Source organism: Sceloporus occidentalis, unplaced genomic scaffold (genome assembly GCF_023333645.1).
Source record: "Sceloporus occidentalis isolate IW3139 unplaced genomic scaffold, rSceOcc1.0.p SCAF_15, whole genome shotgun sequence".
In the NCBI taxonomy this organism is placed as follows: Eukaryota; Metazoa; Chordata; class Lepidosauria; order Squamata; family Phrynosomatidae; genus Sceloporus; species Sceloporus occidentalis.
Window position 1 is genome coordinate 1115054 of NW_028316995.1, and position 27706 is coordinate 1142759.

A 27706-nucleotide genomic window follows, 5' to 3' on the forward strand; every position below is an offset into this window, starting at 1 on the left:
CATATAATGCATTCAATAATCCTTTTCTTTACCATAACCTAATATATAGAGAGATGCAAAGTAACAGAATGTTGCAGATTCGTGTGAATGTTTTTTCATTATACTAGATTACAAAATACTGTTACTTTACACCTACATTACTGGACTAATATGGCTACTCCCAATATATATATATCGGTTTTAATAACACATCATATTTATGGGAATTTCATTCATTCATTATTAAAGGTCATCATCTTGATGACTTAACACAGTCCATTAGGGAAGATTTTCTTCATCTCAGTCAGAATCTCACTCCATCAGGGCAGGTTTTCTTTTTCTCTTAACACGTCCTATTGTACTGTGCTACAGAATATGATGTCGCTATATAAACCTGTAACTAACCGCCAATGAAGATCTGAAAAACAAACACTGGTTTATCTACCTGTCTGCATTGTTGAAACTACAAAACCAAGCTCAAAGGGATCCGAGGGACTATATCAGTTTGGGGTCCCTCGCTACCTGGGACAGGTAAGCCCCCCAAAAAACAGAGGTTTGTGTGATTAGTACTCCTGGTTTTAGCCCCTATTGTAATCTAGTAGACTAAGCTAGTCTGAGGTTGGTCTAGCCAGGGCTTGGTGGACTGATGGTGAATTCACATAGCTTATGAATAAACTCTAAAGATGGCACTACTCATGCCGAATCCTTTCCATATGATATTAAGCAAGACATTTCTAACGCTTCATTATTTTTACCTTTATTGTATGCAAGCTACCAAAGATAATGACTAGCAGAGGATCTGCTCTGCTTGCCCCACAGGACACCTCAGCCATCAGGGGCACTTTAAATATTAACATAGCCAATAAAATGTAAATAAATTGGGTTTTCAAAACACATAGAGGGCCTCATCAGACTCTAATTCTAATGAGAGTCACACACGCACTGCCCATACACACACACAGACTGTCCATGCATGCACGCACACACAGGTAAGCACTATATTTGATAGGAAGTCTTGAAAGCATATTAAAGCACTTAAAACGCACCGGTAATTTAACCTGCATTCATGTTTGCTAAGCCGTTTTGAGTGAAAACATCCTCTGGCAACTGGTTACAGACCTATGTAAGAAGTTCAATAAAATTACTCATCTTGTTCACCCACATGAGATGTTTTCTATTATTGACTCTATTTTTAACCATGAAAACCTGTATTATACACAAAGCCACGCTTGGCAAAACCAAGTCTTCTGGATCTGTTCATAATATTCACAATGATATAAGCAGCTTAAAAAAATGATGGGATCAACAACTGAGGAGATAAACACATGTTCTGTCACCCAAAAAAAATCGAATGCATTGTTTGTATATATTAAAAAAAATATTAAAAACTTGCAAATGTGCCTGTTTTCCTTAATTTTTTAAAATCAGACTTTCGTACGGCAAAGCTTAAATATTTAAACTAAACTGTCCCGATCACCAGCAAAACGAGCTTCTAAAACCTCACAACATGAACATTGAATCATTTGCAATAATATAAAATTTCTCGTTTACTGCTAGTCACCCTGTTAGTGGTTTTAAGAGTCACTTTTGCCCACGACAATTGTGTAATTAAGGGCAATATTTATACAAATAAAATAATTATCCTCATTTCCTTCGGAAGTAACAATAATCACTGCAAAGCTAGAAAAATGCTGTAAGCAGTCTATACTGACTGCCAATTATAATTAAAATAATAAATAAGAATAACTGATTAATGGTAAGAATTATTATGGAATGCATTTCGACATAAAGACCATGTTACTGATTTTAAAGGGACGCTCCAGCCATTATATGTAAAATCCAAAATCTATACGCATTTTGTCCCTTTCCCCACCCCCAGCAATGTATTCAGCCAAACGCGTCTCCTGCCACGTGATAGACTTACTGCTAGGCAGCTGCAGCACTGGATTGGCGAGCGATGATGGGGACTGTGTGTGGAAAGTGCTCCCATTCATTTTAATGAATGTACTTTCTTGCCAGTGATTGGCTACTTCAAGCAACCAATTTGTGATGAGTGTGGTAAGATTATAGAGGAAATATTCTGCTTTTCCATAAGGTGATTTTTTTATTTATTTTTACATTTTAAAGAATGCGTGTTAACGCACTCGGCATGGAAATGAAAACGGATCTGTCACCAAATATCATATCTTAAAGTTCTTTACATTAGAACTATGCTGTGACAGAGACAGTTTCCATTTAACATCCAATTACCCCAATGTGAAAGACTGTGAAGTGTGTTATATGTCCAAACTGCTGATGTATCATTGCTTGTTGACACAATTATTATCACAACCACAAAAGAACACAATACAGGGTGGAAAATAACTATTTGCTTTGGGTCTTTATAGCATTGATGATAACCAATGTGGCAAATTCCAGTACACGCTCTGAAGTGACTTGGGTGTCAATATGGTGTTGCAGATTTTGGTGAATGAGGGCAAAACTACTGAATGCCAGCAAAGAACAAAGGCGATTACATATAGAGAAGAGAGAGGATTTGTGTAACTATGTGTAAGTGTATAGTCCTGGAGTCAGTGTGTGTATTTGTATAACCATGGTGTAAGAGTCAGTGTGTGTGTGTAAATGTATAGTGTCAGAGTCAATATGTCTACTGTATTGTAGTGCCAGATCCAGTGTGTACGCGTGCATAGCGTTAGTGTATTCCTATATATGTATAGTGTTAGTCAGCGGGTGTATGTTGCTGGATTGTGCGTGCATGTGCATAAGAGTGTGGTGTTAGCGTGTATGGTGTTGTATATGTTACAGTATGGCATTAGCATGAGTGTATATGTCTATATATGCTGTATTAGTGTATGGTATTAGTTGTGTGTACATGAGTGTAAAATGTAAGCGTGTGTGTTACTGTAAGGTATTAGTGTTTGTGAGCATATGACATTAGCGTCTGTCAGTTACTGTATGGTGTTAGAGCGTGTGAGTGTGAGAATAATGGTTAGACATACAAGTTTGAATCTTTATGGTGTAAAATAGCCCTTGTCACGAAGGAGTTAACTGCCGCACTGTAAAATGGTGCAGCACTGAAGAAAGGTCTGTTTCCCCAACAAACATCCTCAAGCTGCAGACCTTCATATACTCACATTGGCTAGTATATGAAAATAAAATCATGAAAACCAGAGAGAAGATTGTAAGCTCGTCTGAGCCGGGCCCTTCTCGCCTGTTGTTCTGTAAGTCACATTGTTATGTTACCCATTGTACAGCTCTACGGAATATGATGGCGCTATATAAAACGAAGACGAAAAAGCCGACAATGCTGGCTCCTAAATGTTTGTCTAGCTCCTAAATCCAAACCAAATGCGTCCCTCCCTGCGCTACTGACATGTAAGCTCGGGCTGTGAGAAGTTTCGGACTCCCTGCATCCATTGCCTGTGTCTGTGGTCCCCTGGCTAATGGTTTCTTGTCTATCCAGTGCAGACATGAATCCTCTCCCTTCATAAGTGAATGAGGAGCTGTCCTTTCAGCACCACAGAGCAGCCGCCCCAACAGTGCTCAGTGAGTCAGGATCAGCCATTACCCCCTGCAGGCATGTTATGTGTTATAAATATGGGGGGTTCAGATATAAAGGCAATGGATGTGGGGAGTCCGTACCTTTACCTGGCCCAAGCTGACATGTCAGTAGTGAGTATGTATTCCTCCAGCCTGGACCCTCAAACACGTTAGTGCCAAACTCCATGTCTTCCAATTCTTCTCGAAGGAGTGCAACGTTTCTCGTGACTCCGGACTGCATTTTCAGAACCGATCCAATAAGTTCAGCCGTGTTTGGACCAGGTGCAGTGCCAGGTCATTCAGATTCGGAAAAACTCAATTTTTATTCGGCACAAAAATCTTGTATTTACCATAAAACAAGGAGAAGTGAAGGAAAACCACTTCATTTGGATAGAGTGCGCCGTTAGGGTCTCTCTAAGGCTACAGACCCCAAGCAAACTGATATTTTCGACACATATAGAATGTATTATATACATTAACTGTCACTGGACATACACCACACATTAAACCCATTGACTCACGCCAAATAATCCACTCATATACATCACGCAGGCATTACCTGCCATCACGTATGGATATTAGTGCACTTTGGCAGTTACTGACCCCCCTGCCCTTAATATATGGATATATACATCTGAGTACAAGGTGTGACTGTTCTCCAGCACTATAACACTGAATTTTCTACAGTAAATGTATACAATATACTAACACAAATTAGCTATACGTCAATGACATGTACAGAGGCACAGCCTGTGTGTCAGCGCATGCATTAATGTGTGTGGGAATACGTTATCCTACTGTTTATACTTCCAGTCACACACATACCCCTATGTATATATGTGTGTATATATATATATATATATAACTGCCTGTATATAGCGGGCGTATGAAGCCCGGGTAGTGCCTCACCCTGAGGCGGTTGCAGAGACTCTTAGCCGGCTGAGAAGTTGCTAATGAGCCGATCATCAGACGGTTATTGGCCTACTTACCATCAATCGCCATGATGCTTCCAAGACGGAGCGTACCAAGGAAACAGGTCGGGGAGGGGGTGGCAGCTGGGCTGTGAGTGACAAGGTAGCAGGAATAAACCACACGCAGCGGCAGGTTTTGCTTTCACTAGTTTCCAGCGGGGACGTGAACTGGGCGGCGGCGGTGTCTGGGGTGGACCGTTCCGTTCCGAGGCGGCACGCGCTGAAGACGACGGTTGGTGCTTGTCGTTTAAATCCGGGCGGCGGGAAACGTTGGGCTGCTGCTGGGTAGCGGGAGGCGGGCAGTGCCCGTGAACACAGCATGCATGTCAAAGGCATATCATTCCTGAATACAATACAAGACCAGGACTGAATCAGGTCCGAGTGTTTACAGAAAATAGGCACACTCGATGGGCCGAACCGGTCTGATGTGCTGTCAGATTTCGATGTGATGATACACATCAGTCCATAATGGGGAATTCGATCAACATATCTGCAACATTTTTCCTCCCCCGATGCCCCTCTCTTCTGTTCTCTCGGGATGTTTGCTGGCTGTGTCGGGGTTCTACAGCCCTAAAGTCACAGTAATGTGCACAGACACAGCAGGACATGATCATATTGTATATAAACGACTATATTATTCCTCTATATGGCCAACGTTGTCACAGATTAGTAACGCTGCCCGGAAGAGCTCGGGCGTCCTATTATTCATTAAAACCAATAAATACGTGTAATGCTATAAATTATATATATTTCTGTTTATTGATGGGCAGGAAGCGGGTATCTGCCAGGAATTGGTCTTTTGCTCCTACATGCTGATCAAATGAGACCAACTGCCAGCACTCACTATTCTATTTATTTACACATTGCCATGGAAACCATGCCAAGCTGCCGGTTTGAAAGGTTTTATTATACTACTGGAGAGATACAGCCAATGGTCGCCGACCGATCAGCAGTATTCCCTTTTTTCATTGGAAGGCATGCTGTGATCCACTTGGGATCCTTCCCCCCTAACGCTGAATGTTATGAGTAACGGGCACACTGTTTGTATCAGACAATGCTTTTTATCATGGTGACATTACCTGACTGATCACGCACTATACACAGGCATTCCTATACCATACCTGGTTTCCCTATGTAATAAAGGGGGAGGGGTGCAGGTCAGCTCCTGATATCTTTTTACCAGTCCCATTCTCTATCTCATTCTGTGTTCTCATCCAACAATCAAATATGGGGGAATCCAGAGTTTCATATCCAAAAGTGGCAGGAAGTTCCATCTCATCATACGTTTCTTTCTGTTGAAACAAAACATCAGGAGCCACTTGGTAGATATGTTATTGGACATTATTTAATAACCCTTAATATGCTAATATCAATGCTCCCAACTCTGGTCAGATTCAGTTCTTTGAGGAGGCCACATATGCCAACTACTTACCCTATACTACTAAACAATTGTTGGAAGTATACTCAAAGTACAGAGAAGGATTTCACCCCCTCGCCCCAAATGCTCCTACTTTCCCTTTTTTTTTGTTAATGCCCTTGTAAAAGAAGGGTCTTCCCCACGCATTTACCAAACCTGTAAGGCTCCAGGTCCTGATGGACCCCCATATACAGTATTGTCTCTTGTCACGTAACTACACAATTTTAACAAAACAGTGATCTGTAAGAAAATGTTTATGGAGACAGTGGTCGCTGTTCTAAAGTTCTATCTAGACCATTCAGAGTATAGCCAGTCGGCAATCCCTGCTGTTACTGAGCGTTGCTCATCCAGACCAAGTTGGGCTCATAAAAGACAGCAAACCCTCCATTAGTGTGTTTATGTTCACTAGTATTGTGTCCATATCAAATTATCCCTCCTTCCCTTCCCCTCTCCTTTAACATGGTCAAACTCTTTAATAGCACTTTATGCCCTTTCCAGCTCATAGTAGTTGAAATCCTCGGCCTACGTACGGTTCCTCTTCACTACCTGCAATATAATAAATGGTTCCCTACAGGTCTGACTGTGCTGTAGTGATTTGCCAACACCCGGGTATTTGGTTGTATTTTCTCTCCCCCTGACAGACACCAAATCAAATTGGAATTCTTACCTTGCCAGGTTGCAAGTCGAGCAGTTCTTCGGTATGGCCCGTTCTACTGCCAGGATTTGTCTATGGAGATGCTTCACTTTATATACCTGTTATTAACAATTTACGGATGATACTTGCGGTATCATATATAATAATCTCTCAGAGGGACACGCTAATTAGAGTCTATGGAGTAACGGACTTAGCATTGCCATAAAGAATCGGCTCAGTGTGGTGTTTGAGCAGAGAACCAAAAGCTGGGGCCAAACTCCCATCAGATCACATTTTCTTTATAGAATTTGAATTTTGAAACAGTGATGGCATATTTAGCCTCGCAACTACCCAAATAAATGGAAATACCCAGCATATGAAGTATTTCCAAAATCAGGACAAATAACTAAATATATTAGGGTTTTTTGGTTCATTTGAACAGACTATGTATAGATTTTTTTTTATAGATGAAACCATACAATTGTAGCTTTTTTCTGAATTTTTCCCTTTTTTTTTACATTTTTAATAATTTTATTTCACCACCTATTAGAAGTCTGCGAAGGCAGCTAAATTCATAAATATCTGCACTACAATTACTACACAATAAAACGGTTGTTCCATTCTTAAAAAAAGAATTGCTTAGAAATCAGCTCCTAATTTAAAGAAATTCTTTCCATGATAAAAGGGCCTAATAATTTGAGAAATTACCAGCAATTGTTATTCTGCGCAGTTCAAATACATTTTTCATTCTTTTGTACAATCAGGCTTATTTATAAGAAATGATTTTTTTCACATCCAACCCTCTGCACTCCTTTGAGAGATCATCGAATGCAGCTGGTAAGCACCAGGTCTGGGTTAAGGTTAAACCTACGCGATTATTAATTTTTATTTCAGACAGCTCCACAAAGAGCAAATTGTCGAAACCTTCTCACGACAATCGGAATTTTAGTTCTCTTTGTTTTCACAGTGAAGTTGTCAGGCTGAAAAGCCACCGAGCTGCAAACTGTTGCCACATTCTCATTAAATGTTGGGCTTAATAAGTAACGAAACATAAAGGAAGGTGAATAATCATCTGGGTTAAATACCAGGAGGTCGCAGTAGGAGACATAAGTGATAAAAAGAGCTTTTACTGCACAGATGATCCGGGGGAAACCCACTTATACCTTCAATCATTCCTCAGATCTGGACAATCGTCTATTGTGGCGCAATAAACCCAATTATAAATGAGTTACGGGAAATGTTAAGAAAATATATTTTATACAGGAAATATTTCCAGATATCAGATTATTATTTGATTATTGTTTTATATAGAGCCACGGTGCTGTACAATTGTTAAACATGACGTGCAAATTCCGTGTTCTGCCCATTTGTTTCAGCCAAAAACAGCAAGCTTTCGGAAGTTCGGAAACAAACCTTGTTGACCAGTGCCTATATTTACTCTCCCTACCTTCTCTGCCGACCACTTTCATGTCTCACAGCTCCAATTCTTCTCTTGCATCCTCTTCATTTGGAAGACAGAATATGAAGAAGATGCTAGAGAGGATGCAGCACTGCAAGACACAGAAGTGGAAGCAACACGTCACACAAAAACGGTCCGTTAACGACCAATGACATGCCTGGCACGTCATAGCATTAAACAAGCTCAGAAAGCGGTCTTCGATCTATCTATGATCGCTTTCATAGCATAAACTGTGTTGCTGTAATGCCTCAATGTTGTGACATTAAGCAACACTGAGATCAGCAGCAGGGGCCCCTTCCCAGGCCATCAGCATCTGCCATACACTGTATGGCACCGAACACCCACTCCAGGACACACTACGACCGCTCCGGACAGCAGTCACAAGCGCCACTGCGAGAGATGGCGGCGCCCTTAAAAAAACAAAAAAAACAACCTCATGAGAACTCTGGCTCCCCTTGCAGGTTGAATACAGGTACCGCATTCAACCATGAAAGTGATTAGTAAAATATTACAATAATGAAAAACATTGAAAAAAAATTAACATTTAAAAATTATGCAGTGATGTCACCATCAGGGGAACCATCCAGTTCCAGCAAAATGTATCTTCCCAAAAATCCTGACATGGAAAGAGTTAAAATACTAGCATTTCGGGTGCAAAGATAGGGCATAGGCACACACTGACCAAAATGGGGGGCGCACTTCCCAAATAAGCAGACAAACCCATGCATGAGGGGTATCGCTGTACTCGGGAGATGTTGCTGAACACATATTGGGGTGTTTGACAGTTACATATACCAGGAGCGGTAAAATCATACCCGAGGTACAATTTGTGTGATAAACACAAAATAAATTACTACTACAAAGGGTGGTAGTAGAATTAGTGCATGGAAAGGGTTAAAATACCAGCATTTGAAATTCCTTGAGGTATCTAGTCTTCAAAAATACATGGTTTGACGGGGTAAATCGCATTGCCCAGCATCAAAGATAGCCGAAATCGCACATGGTGGGGGCAGAATGACTAGATTTGGAAAAAAAAAAATGGTTTTGAAATAGCAAAAACCTACTTGTACTTATTGCCCAATAACTTGCAGAAAAAAAGCAAAGAAATCATCAAAACATTGGGTATTTATAAACTCAGGACAAATAGTAGAATCTATTAGGTTTTTTTTGGTTTTGTTGGTTTTTTGGGGGGTTTTTTTTCAGAGTAAGATTTTTTTTTCATATATTTTTTATAGGAAATTAGATGGTATGTTCAAAATAAGGGTATCCTGGAAAAACATATATAAATAACATATATATATATATATATATATATATATATATAACTTCACTAAACGGGAGAGGAGAGACTTACAGTTAAACACGAGCAACGCAAAAGGGTTAACAGCCTTGGTCCCAAAGGGTACAAAAATATAAAGAGCCTGGTCCTTAAGGGATTAAACAAATACATAACGCAATAGCATGTGTGTAGTGCCAATAACAAAACACTTGAAACAGTCGCACAGCATGCAAAGAAGCAACAGTAATCCCATCCTACAGTAAAGAACACTTAACAGTTCAAGGGTCGCAGAAATAACGGCCATGCGGCAGGAATAACGATTAGGTCAAGCCGAGAGGGATATGGCAACGGTCCAAAGGCTGGGATCGATCCCCCTCCTCCAGACGGTCAGTGATGGAGTAGTCTCTGAACAAGCGGAGGAGCAGATTCCTCCACAGGACAACAGCATTTGGAAGCTGGACCCACATAATATATGTATTAAGAACTCATGCTTTTAAATTGTCTTGGAATGGTCTGATGAATCAAAGCAAGATCTGAAACATTTTAATTAAACATAAATGATCTTACATTAAAAATACTTTGCCTTCCTCGAAAGGGAATAAAAAAACTATTAAGTTGGGAAAGGGGTAGCTGTCTTGCTGTCAACTACAACTCTCACTGAGCCAGGCATTCATGAAGGATTATGGACTACAACTAGCTATGTGTAATATATGTTACTTTTGTCTTTATTAAAACTGTATTATAGACCATATGCCTTGAATATATTTTTCATCAATATCCACCTACTTATCACATGCAGTTGCGCTTGGCTATAGAAACACTGTTTGGAACATAAAAGTCTTGGCTCAGGGAGGCAGTAAGGACAAGACGATCCCTTTAAACAAGAAGCAGAATAACCCCGTTGTTAATTTGCTCCAAGCAGCCTTGTGGTTTTCTGGGGAATCTTTATTGCCGTCATTCAATCCCATATTCTATTTCTATGAGCACTTGGCAGGTATTGATCTGTTTTGCATCCATAATTTATATAAAAACAGCGGTATCCAAGCCCAAATCTTTACCATTAGTTAGATGTGTTTAAATTAAGTGGGTTAAGCGGGTTATTTCACACGACAGAGGCAATTAGGTCAGATTTTATTAGCCGCAGGTAATCGTGCTTAGTCTAAAGCCTTAGGTAAGGTGACCGTGTAGAGCCATTGTGTAATAACAGACAAGCATTAGGACCGGCACAGACAGACAGACAGACAGACAGAGGCGGTCGATGAAAGGAGCCTTCAATAGAAGCTCTGTAGTCATTGTTCTCATCCAAGCCAGATACCTTCTGAAACAACACACGGCTATTCTGCTGCCTCACCAAGTCGCTCTAATGGAACAAGGCGCAGCGTCACCTATGGTTTGGGTGACAAGACAGTCCTTTTAACCTGACTTATATATCGTTGGGCTGCCTTTTAGAAAACACTGAACACATTGTCACATGTTCCACCTTCTGGGCGCATTAATGAATGAAATATAAAGTCAAAATTCAGCTTGTATGACATTAAAAGGGCAAATATTATGACTGGATGACCCACACTGTAGGAGCCCATTCCACTAACACACCAGAATGACCATTGCACGTCAGCCCGTCCTTCCCGTGTTGAGCAAGACCACAATATGATTGTGTGACCGTGGCAATGATCCCATCCAGGGCCAGCCCTAGGTGAGCTATGTATACAGAGGTAAATATGGCTGCAGCTCCCACGTCAAGCATGATATTCCAAGCAGGTCCCTATAAGATACAGCGATTCCATCTCCTCACTATTATTCTTTTATTAAGATAAAAGTCCCCAATACATGACAGCACAGCAATTCAACAGTCATAGCTCATGTTAAAAGCAGTCTCTCGCAGCAACGTAAACTTTAGGCTGGCCAGAGACTCATACGTAAAAAAACCAAAAAACAGTAAATGCTTACACATGCGCCAAAACTGTCATCTTACTTGATTTTTTTTTCTGTCTGTTCATCATTTCATATGACATGGTAATAAGAGAAAAGACTGAAAAGTAAACCCTGTATTTTGTGTTAATAAAGGGTTTCTTTATACTTTAATTACCCCTCCAGCTGCTGCAGGACTACATCTCCCATAATGCTCTTTCAGCATTTTCAGGGGCTGAGGAGCATGGGAGATGTAGTCCTGCAGCAGCTGGAGGGCAGCAGGTTGGACGCCCCTGCAATAGTGTATACTATCCCATAACTATGGTAGCGTATACCATCCCCTAACTACAGGGAGCGTATACCACCTTCCAGAGCATTTAACATTTTTCTTGTTCCTGTCAAGTAAAACTGCCGGAAAGGGTTAACATGCATTAGAATATTTAATTCTACGTGGCTGGAAACACAAGAGGTAAAAAATCATATTAATGTTTCACATTTTTTTTTTTAGGAAAGAATGTTTTCATAAACACGATACGAAACAATACTGCTTAGGTCTGACATCGGGCTGTGGTCACCGACTATTATCAGCAATTGATCTGGTGTTCTTTAGCCATATAGACCAAGTCACACAGACCATGACCTCTACATACCGCATTGGCTCGAATATAGGCCGCACCCTCATAGTTTGGTGCTATGTTAAAGAAAAAATATATTTTTTTTTTTTGACATTTAATGTATGGTAGGAGACTCCCACCCTCCTTACCTAAACTTTCGTTTTGCACGTTGATGTAGATGCGGCAGACGTGACCTCCACTTCCCGCACCAGTCTGCCTTATCTGCATCAACTTGAGAATCAAGAATCAGGGGGGGAACTAAAGTTTTTGCACGCGTTAACGGGGGACCGCATTTTGGCCGGACCGCACTACCGAAAACGCTCTGCAGACTTCTGACACCCTGGAGAAGGTAAAAATGCTAAGCCCTGATTATAGGTCGCACCCCCACTTTAAAGATTTAAATTATGGGGAAAAAATTGTGGCCTATAATCGGGCCAATACAGCATATATTAAAATGCTAAAACATGTCTCATGACGGAAGGCACTGTAATACCTTTTATTCAATGGGGCAATTGCTCTTATAATGGTAAATTTGGGCACATATTCATATTACACAATGTACCTCTTATGTTATTAAATACACATTTATAGGCAAACGGTCCGATCCTTCTGTGACTGCAGAATTCCGAGTTACTTTGCAGAATTCCGTGTCACACGTATAAAAGTTCACCGGTAGGTTTAATCAGTCCTTTCTCGCGCTCGTTTAATTACTTTCTCCCGTAACGAAAAGGTGCACGTTCTTCTTTGAGTGCAGCATCTGTGCCGCTCGCTCCGTCCCAACCACCGCCGCCAACCTCTGCACATCATACTTGGAGTACAGAGCTGTGCAGGTCCACGTTGCTTCCTCCCCACGATTCCAGGCCTTCATCATATTACATACCTCGCTGTAGAAATTAGGGTAAGTAGGCAGTTCATAAAAAATCAGGTTCCTGATGCCCTTCAAAGTATACCTGGGGGGAAAAAAAAAAACAAAGGCATAAAAATAAGACCGGCACGATTAGGCCTGGAGAATGTTATCGGAGGGGAGGCATCTACAGATATCGGTCATAGTCACCTCTTGTAGAAATGAAATCTCTCTGTAACCAGAAGGAATTGTCTCTCTCCCTTCAGGAAGAACTGACGGGCCCTGGAGATCCCCGGCTTGTCTGTGTATTCGCAGATGTGCGTGAAGTTCAGCTCCTCTTTCTTGAAGTAATTTCGGAGGCGCACGTAATCAAAGTAGGAAGGGATGTAAATGAGCGTGTGCGACATGATGGCATCTCGATACTGCGGCAGGATCTTGTCGGTGAAGAACTGGAACCTAATCGAGAAATAACACTAGTTATCTTCCATTAAAAAGCAGTGAATATTTGACTGAATACCAGAATTACATGAAATAGTACGTTACGATGGTGTCCATGAAGGGACATCTGCATCTTACACACTGAGGGCAGAATACGAGCCCCTGAGCACAATGCGGATGGCAGAAAACACAAAAACCTGCAGGCTGAGCTAAGCTGCATGATGTTCTGTATTATTATTATTGTTAGGAGAGTTCAGTATGCTTTATGCAGGGCCAACAATGGCAAGTTCCTCCAACAAGAAGGGCTGAGCTAACCCTAAATAATGTATAATTCAATGGGTTAATGAGATGGGGGGCGTCTCACAGATTTATTTAATACAGGGCCAACCAAGCTTTTCTGCTGTAGAAGCTCACTGGGGATGGGCCTTTATAATCTCTAATGAAATCAATGCATTCAAAATACAGCTCCCCTGCAAACGATCCTGACAGCTCTCCCTTTAGTGAATAAACCCCTCGGTAACCTTTGCAGAGCGCAGATGTCAAAACAAGCATGTTAAGGCTACACGGCATACACAACTATTTGTTCTATCTTATCTTACTAATTGGGCAGATTCAATGTGAACAATAAGTTCAATGACAGTACAGTTGAACCTCCTGCATTTCACAGAAGGGGGATTCTGCCAGGATAAAGACATCCACGGAGGATTCTCTGATAGTTCAATTTCTATTTACATGAACTTCAAATATCAACTTAAAAAGCAGGGATTTTCCCCTCAATGGACAGTCTAATATCCCCAATACTATAGAAGAATTCATATTAAAGTACTCTGAGTAACACTCACCATCAGTGAGTACTTTAATATGTATTCCTCCAGAACAGAAAAAAAAAATCTTTGCAAAATAAAGCACCATGCTGCAAAAGCTGCCTTCTTCCTCCTCCATGATCAAACTTTTATTGTCACTGATTGACAGCTTCAAATAACCAATCAGTGGCAGGAAAGTGCTCCCCACTGAGATTAATAGAAGGACTGGGGTCCGAACAAACCCCGCACTCAGCATTCAGCAGAACCGTGCTGGAGCTGACTGAAGGGGGCACATCACGTCCGGGGAGATGCATTCCGCTGAATTCATTTCCCGCACAGCAAAATCCCCCAATGCATTTGCAAAACTGACCACACAGCTATGAAACTCCAGTCTTTATATTCACGTACAGGGCAACACTGATATAATACATCGTGTAACAGCCAATATTACCTGGCATCGATCACAGAGAGGGAGCTGTCAGCCTCTAGTCTCTGGAACACATGCGGAAGCTGCACCATCACATGACAAATGGAACCCGTCGCGGGCATGCTCTTCACGGACACCTAGAAGAGAACCACGGCATGCTGACCCATCTGATCCACTTGTTACACTACTGGCACAAAGCGATCCCACCAGCGATCTACCAGCAGATTAAAAGGGCTAAACCTGGACCTGCTGCCCAAAGACGAGCGGCCGCCGGGGTTATTTCACGCAGTGCTTTCAATGAAATGGGCTGTATACCATTCAAATGTTTAGGCTGTAGGGCACTATATTGCAAATGATGTAATTTAACACAATCAATGAGGTTTTCAAATAAACTCCAGGAGTACTATATATTTCATATAGTAACAGTCTGGCAATAACATATCAGAGAAATTGATTATAAACATATAAAAAGCTCCTGTAGAATTCTAAAAGCTTTAATCTGTGCCACGGTGTGCATCACCAGCTACCCTATGAAGCATTATCGCAGCATATCACAGGGATGAACATGCTTGCACTGAATCTGAACTTGTGTATCGCTCTGAGAATGTGTGTTGGATCTCTACAAATAATTCAGTTGGTCATTAAAAAATCAAGTGTTCAATCCAACTGCACATTTAAATGGAAAACAAATTACCACTTCCACATATTCCCATATAATACCCGTTGCCCCTGAACACACCTGCCCAGAGTAATTGAAGCAATGCTTATTAAAAATGGAGTTGATCTGTGGTTCCTGCAGCGCACTGAACAGGAGCGTCTGCCGGAAGAACTTGGCCCAGTTGCTGAGGTTCCACATGCGCACACGGGAGAAGTCAACACCGTGGGACTCGGTCGGCTGCAGATTAAGGTGATTCATCATATGCTAAATATAAAAAAAAAACAATGAAAGATATGAGTGAAATGGATCGTAAATTAGTCTCCAAAAGAATAAACTGCATAGCAAAAGCTTTTATGCATACTCCTGCTTTACAGAGCTAGAAATATGATCTGGAACAAAACTAAAACAACCATTAACAAGTAAAACATACGTCTAAAAGCACTTACCAGCATGTGTTCCCAGTTCTGCATCAGATAAATATCAGCCTGGTCGATGATAAGAACCTCTATGGAAGAAAGGAAATCAAAGTCCCGTTTCTTCTCCCCCTCGGTACCAATGATAGTCCGCAGGCCAAGAGGAGACGCGATAATGATGTCCGAGGAGTAGAAAGGAGAGTACAGGCGCATGCTCTTCTGCAGAATGGCTACTCCTGTTCAACAGACACATTAAAATGAAGACGTGCAACACAACGGTGTGTATGAACAACAATGCCGGCCTCTGAACACACAGATGCAGTACTTCCACACAATTTACCTGGGGGCAAAAACGTTAAATATTCATACAAAACATGCACTGCTTTTTATGCATCTAATTAATATCGGAAGCTTAGTGGTTTACAGAACTATTTATGTTTGATAGGAAAGGTATCTGGGACGTCATAATGAGGTTTCTTCACTAAAGGTATCGTTGTGATTGAGCTCTTCGACCATATTATACATGATGAAGGCTCATCCCAAAAAGCCTTTTGGTGCAGGAAGATCTTTGCTGGCCCTTTATAATGTATAGTTCAATGAGTGGGAGTCATCTCATTCATTGAATTATGCAACATGCAGGGCCGGCTCAGCCCTTCTAGCTGGAGAAACTTGCCAGTGTTTGAATTGTGGAATGCATAGTGAAGTGGAAACCACAGCTCTCCTGTAGACTCTTCCGCTACCTCTCTTTACCTAATAGACAATGCTGTCCGTTTATTTTATTATATATTGTGAAGGAAGCTGCCACAGTTCACACGTAAGTACTTTGTCAACAAAAGGAGTAAAAGCTCCCAAGTATTAGGAACAAGAAGTGTGAATATCTATGCAATGTCCAGATCAAAGAGTAAACGGCAACAAGAAGTACAGCCCACCTATCCTGAAATGATCATCAATGTTTCCTGCAAACACGGCTTCATAATCTTCTGGTCTTTTCAGGTTTGGAGGCTTGTCTTCAGGTTCCGATCCATACTCATCTTTGAATCTCTTCTTATTACTTACATCCACCTTTCTACCAAGAACTTCCATCAGACTGATTAGAATCTGTACCACACGCAAGGCAGATTCCCGGAACGGAACAACGATGAGGACCTGCATGCAACAGAGCATCTATCAGTACTGAAATCATTTTACAGATGTGTCTACACGTCTTCTCAATGAAACCATTGCCTTTTTATTCAAACAAACTTAACGAATACGAATGAATGATTGATTGCTTTTCTATAGTATCATGGCTTCCAGCTAGATATAGAAGAAACGTCAGCATCTCAGCTGCATGCTGCAAGTTATCGGATCACACATATGAAAAGAATAAGGACTCATGAGAGAAGACACATAGCAGCAATTTATTTCCATGAGAATATTTGTGTCCTGTACCCGGCTTGCGATCCATCGATAAAGGTCCGATACAATCGACGGAATCCCAGTCCTCTTCCTCACCACTCTGCAGCCAACCATCCTCACCAAAAAAATCACATAATCTTCAGGCTATTAACCCGAGACCCAAACCCACTCACGTTTTCAGCAGAAAAAGAAACAAAAATAGGACTTTCCAAACTTCAGTGGTCAACAGTGCATTCACAATTAATAAATAACTGAACACAGAAGGCACTGGTCTGGCATTATAACAATTATTTCAGCAAGACCAGATGGAATGAAAGAATCATTACAAAACGCAAATCGGAGAAAGTGCATAACCCCACGGGTAATTCAAACGGCCGACGGGAACGTGACACAATGTGGTGGAAAGAGAAAAGAAGAGAGCCCCCTGCCTGCCCCCCATAAGGTTCAACACATCAAAGACAACGAGAAATACAGAACTGGCAGAATGCCCTGAAAGAAAGGACCTTTTTCTAGGATCGCCTCTCTGTTTCACATAACTCCATAGGGGGTTTATTCACAGCAGCAAAAAAATTGTGGGACGCTGGCAAACTTGCGTTTTCACCATTGTGATGGCTCTGCTGAGTAATGAAGAGGGTTCACAGACATGGATGAGCCAGAGATACACAGATTCCAATAATCTGTATAGCAGGGCTTGACAAATTTGTTGTGAATCTTGGCGCCAGCTAAAAAAGTTAGGAGCCAGGATTTTTTTTTTTTAAACTAACAGTTGGTCAGGAGTGATCTGATCGTCATCAGCCCACTTACAAAACTGACAGCATTTGACCTGGAAGCACCCTGGACTTTCAAGTCAGTGCTGATTTTTTATTTAAATTTTTTTTTGGATAAATTATTATTTATTTTTTAACTCCTTCACTGCTGATGTTCCATTGGAGCACAGCATTGACTGATATTTAGTCCCCACAATTGTGGCATTGAAGGGTTAACGCTGCACTGTCTCATGTTCAGACACTCATGCGGAGACCGAAGAGCCCTGTCCCCTGTCCCTGAAACTGCCTCTGGCAGCTGGGACGCAATTGCTGGTCTATAGAGCAGCCATTGCAGGGAGGAGTCTCTTTGATGACTCCTATAGGCTTCCATGCCTACAGGAGTCATCAAAGGGCTTGTGGGGGCTTGATTTGCCGCCAATTGCGTTTTCGGCCTACAGAATCACTCCATGGGAGTGATCACAGACTCGGGGGTGGGCTTGGAGTGGCTGTGCTGGTCTGCTCAGACACCTGGGCAGACAGCAGCAGCGCCCCCGCGATCACCACGATTGTAGCGACGTGGGGGCTTTTTGGGGGGATTTAGGCTGACAAACACCTAGGCGCCAGGACAAAATTCTCAGTCGCCATGGCGACCTGGGATTTGTCGAGCCCTGCTGTATAGTATATGGACAGCGCGTGTGTGGCCCTTACAATGGATCTAACTGTGGATTTCTATCATACTCTCTTGAATTTCAGCTTCTGCAAGCTAACTTTTCTATCTATGAATGCATTTTTAGGTGGTAATCCTTAGTGTTTGAAACCAATACATACAATTAACCTTTAGCATCGCACCCAGAATTCTACACTAGACATTTTCTCGTGGGAATGCCTTCCCGTTGGATCATTCATTTATCAAGACCACATGCTTGCAAATGAGATTGGCCCCGTCACCGCGCGCACACACATCATGTGAGATTCTGGCAGCCATAAAACCAATTCCAGGACCTAATTTGTTTAATCCATGGTGACATACCTTGGGTCTGGTTAGACCTTGGTCCCTAAGTTCGTCTTCATCGACTGCAGAACTTGCATCCCTCTTCCTGGCGTTATTGTTCAAAACCTGGGCGTTCGCTTTTAGGACGTGGTTCAGGGCATGCAGGCAGTACACGTGTCTGATTTCCTCCCCTTGACCGGTCGCCATCCGCGATGGATAAAACAAGTCCTTGTATGAATTCATGATGCTGAAAAGTTCCCTCTGAAGAAAGGTGAAGGTCTGATCATTTTGGCCTGAGAGGAAAGTACTGTTCACTTTGGGCCAAGTAGCATCCAGAGGCTTGTGGAGAGACAGGTTCTTTAAATCAGTCTCCTTCTCGGATTTCAGGGGCTCAGCCTTCTGATATTTGGATGAAAAGGTCAGCGGACCCAGGACTGGCCACTAGAAAAGAATAAAAATATATAAAAAAAAAGTAAAATTAATACCAAATTGTATTACCATATTCAGAGTAATCTAAATGTGGTATTTCGCATTTTGCAACGCAGCTTCTGTAAAACGTTGATGCAGAACTTTCGTTCTCTCGTTATAAGATTGCTTGTTCTATGATTGGTCAGGGCATGGCTGGCTACATGTGTTAATTAGAGAGTGACAGCAGACTCTGTAGCACCATTACAATAAAGGGGAGAACAGAAAGTTACCAGTGGAGTGGTGACTGAACAGAGAGGTATTAAATCGCTTAATTTTTTAATCCTACATGAAATAATCCTTAGAATATCGGGGCTGTAAGGGACACTAGACCATCTCTTTAAAGCCATATTACCCCTTATAAATAATATGATGAGGACAATCCACTACCCCAAGCAGCAAAAGTCCCAAAATGCAAAGCAATGAAATACAATATAAAGTATGAAATAGCGTAAGAGGATATTTTCTTCACAATGCTTCCCATTTATCAGGCGACTATAAAAATACTATACCTTTAATGATACATTCGTTTTTAGATTTGCTGCAATTTGGTCAATGTCTTGTTCTTCTAGTTCTTTGTAAAAATGCTTTGTATACGGATCTAGAATTAGAAGGGATATTTCAGACTTCTGCTGTTCATTTAGAGGCACAAAGCAGGGAACAACATCTACATTTCATTAAAGGGACACTCCAGCCATCACAGGCACTTTAATGCAGCCCCCCCCCCATATAACTTTGCCCCCTATCCCCAACCCTAGTCTATTTTCTGGGCAGGAGATGTGTTTGGCAAAATGCCGGAGGGGACGTCTAGTCAGACCCCTGTGTGCATGCGTCAAAAGCACTCTCGCTGATTTCAATGGGATCACTGGAGAGCAGCTTCAGGGCTGCAACTTCTACTTCAGTTAAGTGCTTTATTTTTTGTGAAGAATGCATATTAAAAAGTACTCTGTGCATTCATCTTTAGTGATGCTGTTATGGACAGTAAACTGTTCTTTTAAGATGACTACCATCTGATGAAGTCTTGGAGGAAAGTATGGGTATGTTCTTGTTATCATCTTCATCGTAATTTGTTTCCAAGCTGAACTTCGACTCGTGCTTTACATCAGTGAATTCTTCTGTAGGATTTCCATCGCCATCATCGCCTTCTTCAAGCTTAGCGGCATCACCCGTTTTATCTAGGAAAAAAATAAATCTCTCTTACATGCAGAACATACAACAGTAGCCGGTAGAAGAAGCGTTCGTTAGCAGCACTGAAAGTGCTCCTACCTCTTCTAGACTCAAACAATTCATATACAGAATGCGTGTGACTGATTTGGCAGAGTTAGTATTCACCTTGTAGACGCATGTAGGACAAACACAGAAACTTACCATTTTCCTCAGCATTGGCATCTACGTTCTGCACTTTATCATCACCAACGGTATCACTTTCATCTTCACTATTTCCATTTTCTCCTTCAGACTCCTCTCCTTCTACTTCTTCACCACCATCCTCTTCTACTACTTCTTCATCATCGCCGTCATCATCATCATCATCATCTGAGACTGTTTTGAATGTGGCCAACAACTTCTGATACATATTGACAGTCTCTGGTTCACTCTCTGGCTCACTGGCAGAGCTTAACTCATCCTCCGTGCTATCAGGCTGCCCAGAAACACAAAGATTTTAAGGACCCAGAAGAATACGCAGGCGCTTTGAATGGCGCAACACAAAAGACATTTATATGAAAGTTTTAAAAGAACCACGTCCACGTTATTACTAGTTATACTACTCGACTTACTTCTAACACCAAGAGCAAAAGCACAGAGGAAGAGCCCTACACAGTGACATTTTTGTGGTAGTTACTAACTCTGTAGTACATATATTTATAAACGTCATACGTTGCTTTAAATAATTAAAGGGATAGGAGACATAATAGAAACATAAAAGGATAAATGCTTTCCAAAACCACTTACCAGCTTGACTACCTGAGTTCTCTCTCCTCTGCTGGAAACTCTGCATCGGAGACAGTATGTAAATGTGATTATTTTCAGAACACACAGCTTAGCAGTTCAGCGACTGATTATTTCAAGAATAGCTTTCATTTGTTTCAATTCTCCCTGCTATTCCCTTTAGGGAGATCGTAAGCTCAAGAGCGGGGCACTCAAAGCCAGGAACTTTGCGTAAAAGTATCATGAGGCTAGACGGCAGCTCACGGTCCGGGTTCTCAACATCCGATGAGTATTAATGTATATTTGTTATGCGGGTGTTAACTGTCCCAATTAAATTGTACAGCACTGCGTAATTTGCTGGCGCATAACAAATAAAAGGTAACAATAATAATAAACTATTGAGGTTCTACGTCTTGTCATTCAGTGACACATACATACGTTATGCTTCAGCCACAACCCGGGGCAAAAATACAAACAGGGCATTAAAAACATACTTTGATGTATTTGCACTCAAACAGAAAGCGATTATCACAAAACCCATCGCCTGATGCAATTCGTATTCTTGTACGATGTTTTCACAAAACTGTGTAAATGTTGCCTGTCCAAACAGCTGGGTGCTACAAAAAATAAGACATTTCATCGCTGGAATTTGTGTCTAATGGAAGAAGAAAAGAAAAAAGATTCAGCCCATGCTGCAGAACCCCCAATCTATTGCTTAACCTTATTAAGTCACTAGCCACTCAAATAAAGATCGGCTTCTCCCAAAGTGGCATTTTCCTGCAAAGCTCATCAAAAACAAAAACAGCTACTTTTTAATGAACTAATGGAAGTAAGAAGCTAAGGTGTGATCGTGTATCCCAACCTGCAACATGTGAGGTGTATAAACTCTGAAGTGAATGAGTTTCTGTTATTCATCCCACATGTCGCAGGGTTCACTCTGCATGTGCTGGTGAGCAGTATGAGTGTGGCCCATGGAGTTCCTATACACGGTATAAGAGTAATAAGAGGCCATGCACACCGTGCTCCCAGCCTCCTGCCGGTACAGCCGTGCTTGGCGCTTTCTTACACGTCATGGAAAGGATGCTGCTCCCCGAACTCCTTCAGGTGCTTCTTCTGTTTTTTAGTCAGGGCGCTCGTGTCCTCCGCTCGCCTTTGCTTCCTTCTCTTTCCCATCTTTCTTCAACAGGTTCTGCCAAACACTGTCTGCAGCCCACGTGAGCGGCCCACACCACAGCGCCGCTTCCGGGTGAGGGGGCGCGGTATAATGACGTCATTGAAGGAACCATAGAGAAGGGCAGTATTGGAACCATAGACGCCTGTGTCCCCTGGTGCGCTGCATCGTTAGTGGGTGCGTTAGCTTACACACTTACATCGCTTCACAGCAACTAGTGCGTCATATCCAATACCACGAACATCAGAAGAATCCCATTTATTGTGTGAGCCGCTTACTTGTAAAATATCATAAGAATTTATTCTTTATTTTACATTAAAAGGAAAATATTAATTCATGATTACCTGTTGATTTGTATACAGATAGCATGATCCACATCGCTGCACATTTAGTCATCCGGGTTTTACATATTTTATTTGTACCCGCCGTCATCACTCTGTACCCACCGTCATCACTCAGCACTCATCATCACCCTGTACTCATCATCATCATACAGTATCCACCATCATCACTCTGTACCCACCATCATCATCCTGTACCCACCATCATCATCCTGTACCCACCATCATCATCCTGTACCCATCCTCATCATCCTGTACTCACCATCATCACTCTGTACCCACCATCATCATCCTGTACCCACTGTCATCATCCTGTACCCACCGTCATCATCCTGTACTCACCGTCATCACTCAGCATCACCCTGTACCCACCATCAACATCCTGTACCCACCGTCATCATCCTGTACCTACTCATCATCACCCTGTACCCACCATCAGCACTCATCATCATCCTGTACCCACCGTCATCACTCAGCATCACCCTGTACCCACCATCAACATCCTGTACCCACCGTCATCATCCTGTACCTACTCATCATCACCCTGTACCCACCATCAGCACTCATCATCATCCTGTACCCGCCGTCATCACTCAGCAGTCATCATCACCCTGTACCCACCATCAGCAGTCATCATCACCCTGTACCCGCCGTCATCACTCAGCAGTCATCATCACCCTGTACTCATCATCATCATCCTGTACCCACCGTCATTACTCTGTACTCATCATCATCATTCTGTACCCACCATCATCACTCAGTACTCACCGTCATCACGCTGTACTCATCATCATCCTGTACCCACCGTCATCACTCTGTAACCACCGTCATCACTCTGTACCCGCCGTCATCATCCTGTACCCACCGTCATCACTCTGTACTCATCATCATCACTCTGTACCCACCGTCATCACTCTGTACTCATCATCATCATTCTGTACCCACCATCATCACTCTTTACTCACCATCATCACGCTTGACTCATCATCATCCTGTACCCACCATCATCATCCGGTACCCGCCGTCATCATCCTGTACCCACCGTCATCACTCTGTACCCGCCGTCATCACTCTGTACCCGCCGTCATCATCCTGTACCCACCGTCATCACTCTGTACCCGCCATTATCACTTTGTACTCATCATCATCCTGTAGCCACCATCATCCTCTACCTATCATCATCAACCCATGGCCATCATCCTGTACCCGCCATCATTATCCTAAAAATCTCAGGCTATGCGCTTCTATACTCCCAGGGGTTAGAGGTGCCTCCCAACAGTGACAGCTGGCAGGGCGAGAGTGCATGTTTATTCATTTTAGCATCATATTGAATATAATTAACATGGCATTTTTTCATTGGACTTACATCATGTAACATCTGTGTGCTCGCAGGCATAGGCATCTCTGGGTTTTAGGCGGCCTTAAGGAAAGTCTTTGGGATGAGCTTATTATTACATACGATGTAATAATCCTCCAAGACCATTGAAACAATTGTTAGAGGCCCTAAGCTGTATGGAAGCCTACCTCTGTTTACATATGGGTGCATAACAGAAGGGACTCAAGTGCTGAGTTATACATCACACATATTGCAGGGCAGCACTGTGTATATGAAACGTGTATCCTAAAAGAACGACGTAATAGTAGGAGGAGACCGGGAACACCCCAAGAATGCAGAAAAAAACAAAAACATTTTATTTCAGTTGTATAAAGACATTTAACCCCTTCGCGACCTTTGCCGGTTCAGGACCGTCATGAGATGAAGGTCACTAAATGACCTTTGACGGTCCTGAACCGTCAAAAAGTAAAATAAGCTTAGAAAGTGATCAACGATCACTTTCTTCGCTTAAACGGCGTTACTGTAATGCCTCGATGTCGAGGCATTCAGCAAGGCCGAGATCGGCATCGGGGGCCATGTCTGGCCCCTCCCGGAGGCGTCAACAGCCGCCATACATTGTATGGCGGCGGACGCCCGTTTTAAAAGCGTTTAGGAGGCGATCAACGATCGCCTCCTAAACTTAAATGGTGTCGCTGGAATGCCTCGATCAGGAGGCATCCAGCGACACCAAACACTTACCTCTGGGTGGGCTGTGACCGCTCCGGAGAGCGGTCACAGCCGCCGCTGCCGGTGATCTTCGCCATCAAGCAAGATGGCGGCGGCCCGGGAAATAAAACAATAAAGACGAAAAAGTTCGCTAGAGGGTCTCCAGACCCTCTAGAGAACTGGCTCCACTTGCTGGTTGAATACAGGTACTGCATTCAACCATGCAAGTCAATGGAGCCCAGCTTTCTAATCACTATGTGATTAGTAAAATATTCAAAAAAAATAAAAATAAATAAAAAATGGAAAAAAAAATTAAAAAAAAATGTGCTAACATTTAAAAATTATTATGCAGTGATGTCACTAGATGAACCATCCAGTACCAGAAAAATGTGTAAAAAAAAATATAAAAAAAGTATTAAAAAAATAAAATAAAATTAAAAAATAAAGTTTATTATTTTGAGCAAGTGCTAAAATTTCTCAAAAATCTCAACAAAGAGTTAAAAAAAAAGCACTTCAAATACCCAAGGGGTGTCTAATATATAAAAAAAATGGCTGATGGGGTAAATTGGAGTGGCCTAGCTCAAAGATAGGGCATAGGTACAGACTGACCAAAATGGAGAAAAAAAGCGCACTTCCCAAATGTGGCATTTTAAATCTGAAACAACCCGACAAACCCATGCATGTCGGGTATCACTGCACTCAGGAGATGTTCCTGAACACACATTGGGGTGTTGTTTGACAGTGGCATATACCAGGACCTGTATATCTATAACTAAAGTACAATTTGTGTGGAAAAAAAAAAAAAAAATTACTATTACAAAGTTTGACAAAGTGTAGTTCTATAATTGGTGCATGGAAAGGGTTAAAATAACAGCATTTGGAATACCCTGGGGTGTCTAGTTTTCAAAAATATATGGTTTGAATGGGTTAAATTGAGTTAACCGGCTTCAAAGATGTTCCAAAGAGGAGATGGAGGCAGACTGACCAGATTTGTTAAAAAAGATTTGGAAATCATAAAACGCTGCTTGTACTTATTGCCCTATAACTTACAAAAAACAGCAAAAAAACATAAAAACATTGGGTATTTCTAAACTCAGGACAAGTAGTAGAATCTATTTAGCTAGTTTTTTTACTTGCTTTTTTAGGTGAGTAAAAGATTTTTCAAATAAAAGTCATAAAATGTGTTTTTTTTTCAATTTTTCACCATGTTTTTTAAATTTTTTTATAGTAAATAAGATGATACGATCAAAATAATGGTATCTGAAGAAAGCCCATCTTGTCCTGAAAAAAAACAATATATAACTTATGTGGGTACACTAAATGGGTGAGGAGAAAATTACAGCTGAACACAAGCACCACAAAAGTGTCAAAACAGCCTCGGTCCCACAGGGTACAAAACGAAAAATGAGCCCGGTCCTTAAGGGGTTAAACGAAATGATTATCACCACGCCAAAATTCGGGGGTCGCCCTGCATGGTCACCCGCTAATGTTATGGGGGGGGCTGCCGCTGTTGCCATTAGCCGCGTTAGGCCTGATGGAGAAAGAGCTCAGTTTGCGACAAGAACATTATTAACGTCGTCCCCCAGCACTACTGTATCCAGGCAACTATGTATCTCTCACCACGTGACCGCTCACATGATCCGCTGACGTCAGTGGCAGTGGACGGGAAGTCTCCGGAAATTCCGCTTGGCAGACCTGAGTGACACAGCTCCATGGAGACCGCGGCGGAGGTCCCGCGAACGGTAACACAGACGGACGATGATTCGCTTGAGCGCCTCAGTCGGTTACCGGAGAGACTGCAAAAGAGGGAGCAGGAGCGGCAGCGGGAAGTGGAGAGGAAGAAGCTAGAGAAGGAGGGCCTTTCCGTGCTGGAGGAGAAGAGCAGTCACTTCAGTGCCAGCTTCGGTCCGGAGCGGGCGGCTATCGAGCAGCTGCTGGCCGGTAATGACCGCGGTGTGTTGGAGGAGGTAGCCGAACGCCTGCAGCGCCTGCACAAGCTGCTCAACGACTCCATGAGGTTCCTGCCGTCCTACGACATTCGCCAGGCTCAGGAGGCGCTCGGGCGGCTGCAGGAGATCCTGGAGGAGAAGCGGCAGCTCCTGCAGCCCAAGAAGAAGTTTGCCTTCAAAAACCGTAAAAAGGATGCGCCTGCGGCCTCGGCCGACCAGCCTCCCGGGGAAGGGGCCCAGCAGCTTCCATCCTCCCAGCAGCCTCCTGCCGACCCTCCCACCCAGGCCCCGTTTGCATGCGGCGTCCAGGGCCTCACCTCCCAGGTGCTGTTCATGGAGGCCACGGAGATCCAGCAGAAGGACGTGCTGCTGAGCCAGCTGCAGGACTGCTCCGTTACCCTGCACGGCAGCCCAGCCACTCTGCACCTGCGAGGCCTGCACGGCTGCCGGGTACTGTGCGGCCCCGTCTCCTCCTCCGTGTTCGTGGATAGCTGCACCGGCTGCCTGTTCTCCTTCTCGTGCCAACAGCTCCGCACCCACAGCACCTCGGACACCCGCTTATACCTGCATGTCACCAGCCGGGCCATCATCGAGGACTGCCACAACCTGCACTTCGCTCCCTTCACCTGGACCTACGAAGGGATCGAGAAGGACTACCAAGTCTCCGGTCTGGACCGGGCCAGAAACAACTGGCAGCTGGTGGATGACTTCAACTGGCTCGCCCATGGGGTGCAGTCTCCAAACTGGGAGATCATTCCTGAGGAGGACCGGATAACCCACTGGAACTGATTGGTCCGGTTTACTTCGGCAGACACGACGCCAACACGTTGGACTTCAGAAAATGCATTATATCGTGAAATAATCTATTTGCATTGTTTTTACAGCGATTGGGAGAAGACAACCCCCATCACACTTGGCATCTTACAGCTGATGATGTCTGTGACTGATGCACTTTGATGCTTCCCTTGTTGCTTCCATGTAGAATGGTCCAGGGAGTCAGTGGAGAGCTGTGGTCCTGTGTCTATGGCACACAACGTTGCTGTTCCGTATTCTCGGGTCTCGCGTATATGTTTATCGCACTTCTATTAATAATTGTCTGTATTACTTGTTATTATTCATGTTATGCCGAATCATGTGTTCAGTGACTGTAAAACGTTACTTATAATAGAAAATATAGCAGCCCCATTCTAGGATTTATCAAATTTCTGTTTTTTCATTCACTCTTTGAACATACACCCAATATTATATGCTGTTGGCTTCATCAGATTTCTTTTGTGTTTCAGTTATT

The 27706-nt window shown here is 42.7% G+C and overlaps 2 protein-coding genes across 2 annotated transcripts; one reads left to right on the forward strand and one right to left on the reverse strand.

The window, feature by feature from the left end:
- Positions 1 to 1032: 1032 nt before the first annotated feature.
- On the reverse strand, positions 1033 to 22089 carry LOC149303122 (U3 small nucleolar RNA-associated protein 25 homolog). The gene is made up of 15 exons (XM_089481334.1): positions 21983 to 22089; positions 20941 to 20980; positions 20329 to 20629; positions 19995 to 20162; positions 19500 to 19588; positions 18562 to 18963; positions 16317 to 16533; positions 15421 to 15623; positions 15056 to 15238; positions 14341 to 14453; positions 12859 to 13104; positions 12516 to 12754; positions 11954 to 12035; positions 4509 to 4833; positions 1033 to 1098 (listed from the first exon to the last, which is right to left on the reverse strand). The coding sequence occupies exons 1-15, from the start codon at positions 22087 to 22089 to the stop codon at positions 1033 to 1035; spliced, it is 2781 nt and encodes a 926-aa protein (XP_089337460.1).
- Positions 22090 to 26181: 4092 nt separating this feature from the next.
- On the forward strand, positions 26182 to 27207 carry LOC149303123 (tubulin-specific chaperone C-like). The gene has a single exon (XM_089481336.1). The coding sequence runs from the start codon at positions 26182 to 26184 to the stop codon at positions 27205 to 27207; it is 1026 nt and encodes a 341-aa protein (XP_089337462.1).
- Positions 27208 to 27706: the final 499 nt, after the last annotated feature.

Coding starts and splice junctions, on each gene's coding strand:
- LOC149303122 (XM_089481334.1), bottom strand. CDS start 22,089: ATGGGAAAGAGAAGGAAGCAAAGGCGAGCGGAGGACACGAGCGCCCTG. Junction 20,630..20,940: donor GAACTCAGGTAGTCAAGCTG/GTAAGTGGTTTT, acceptor GTTTCTGGGCAG/CCTGATAGCACGGAGGATGA. Junction 20,163..20,328: donor TCTGTGTTTGTCCTACATGC/GTCTACAAGGTG, acceptor TTTTTTTCCTAG/ATAAAACGGGTGATGCCGCT.
- LOC149303123 (XM_089481336.1), top strand. CDS start 26,182: ATGGAGACCGCGGCGGAGGTCCCGCGAACGGTAACACAGACGGACGAT.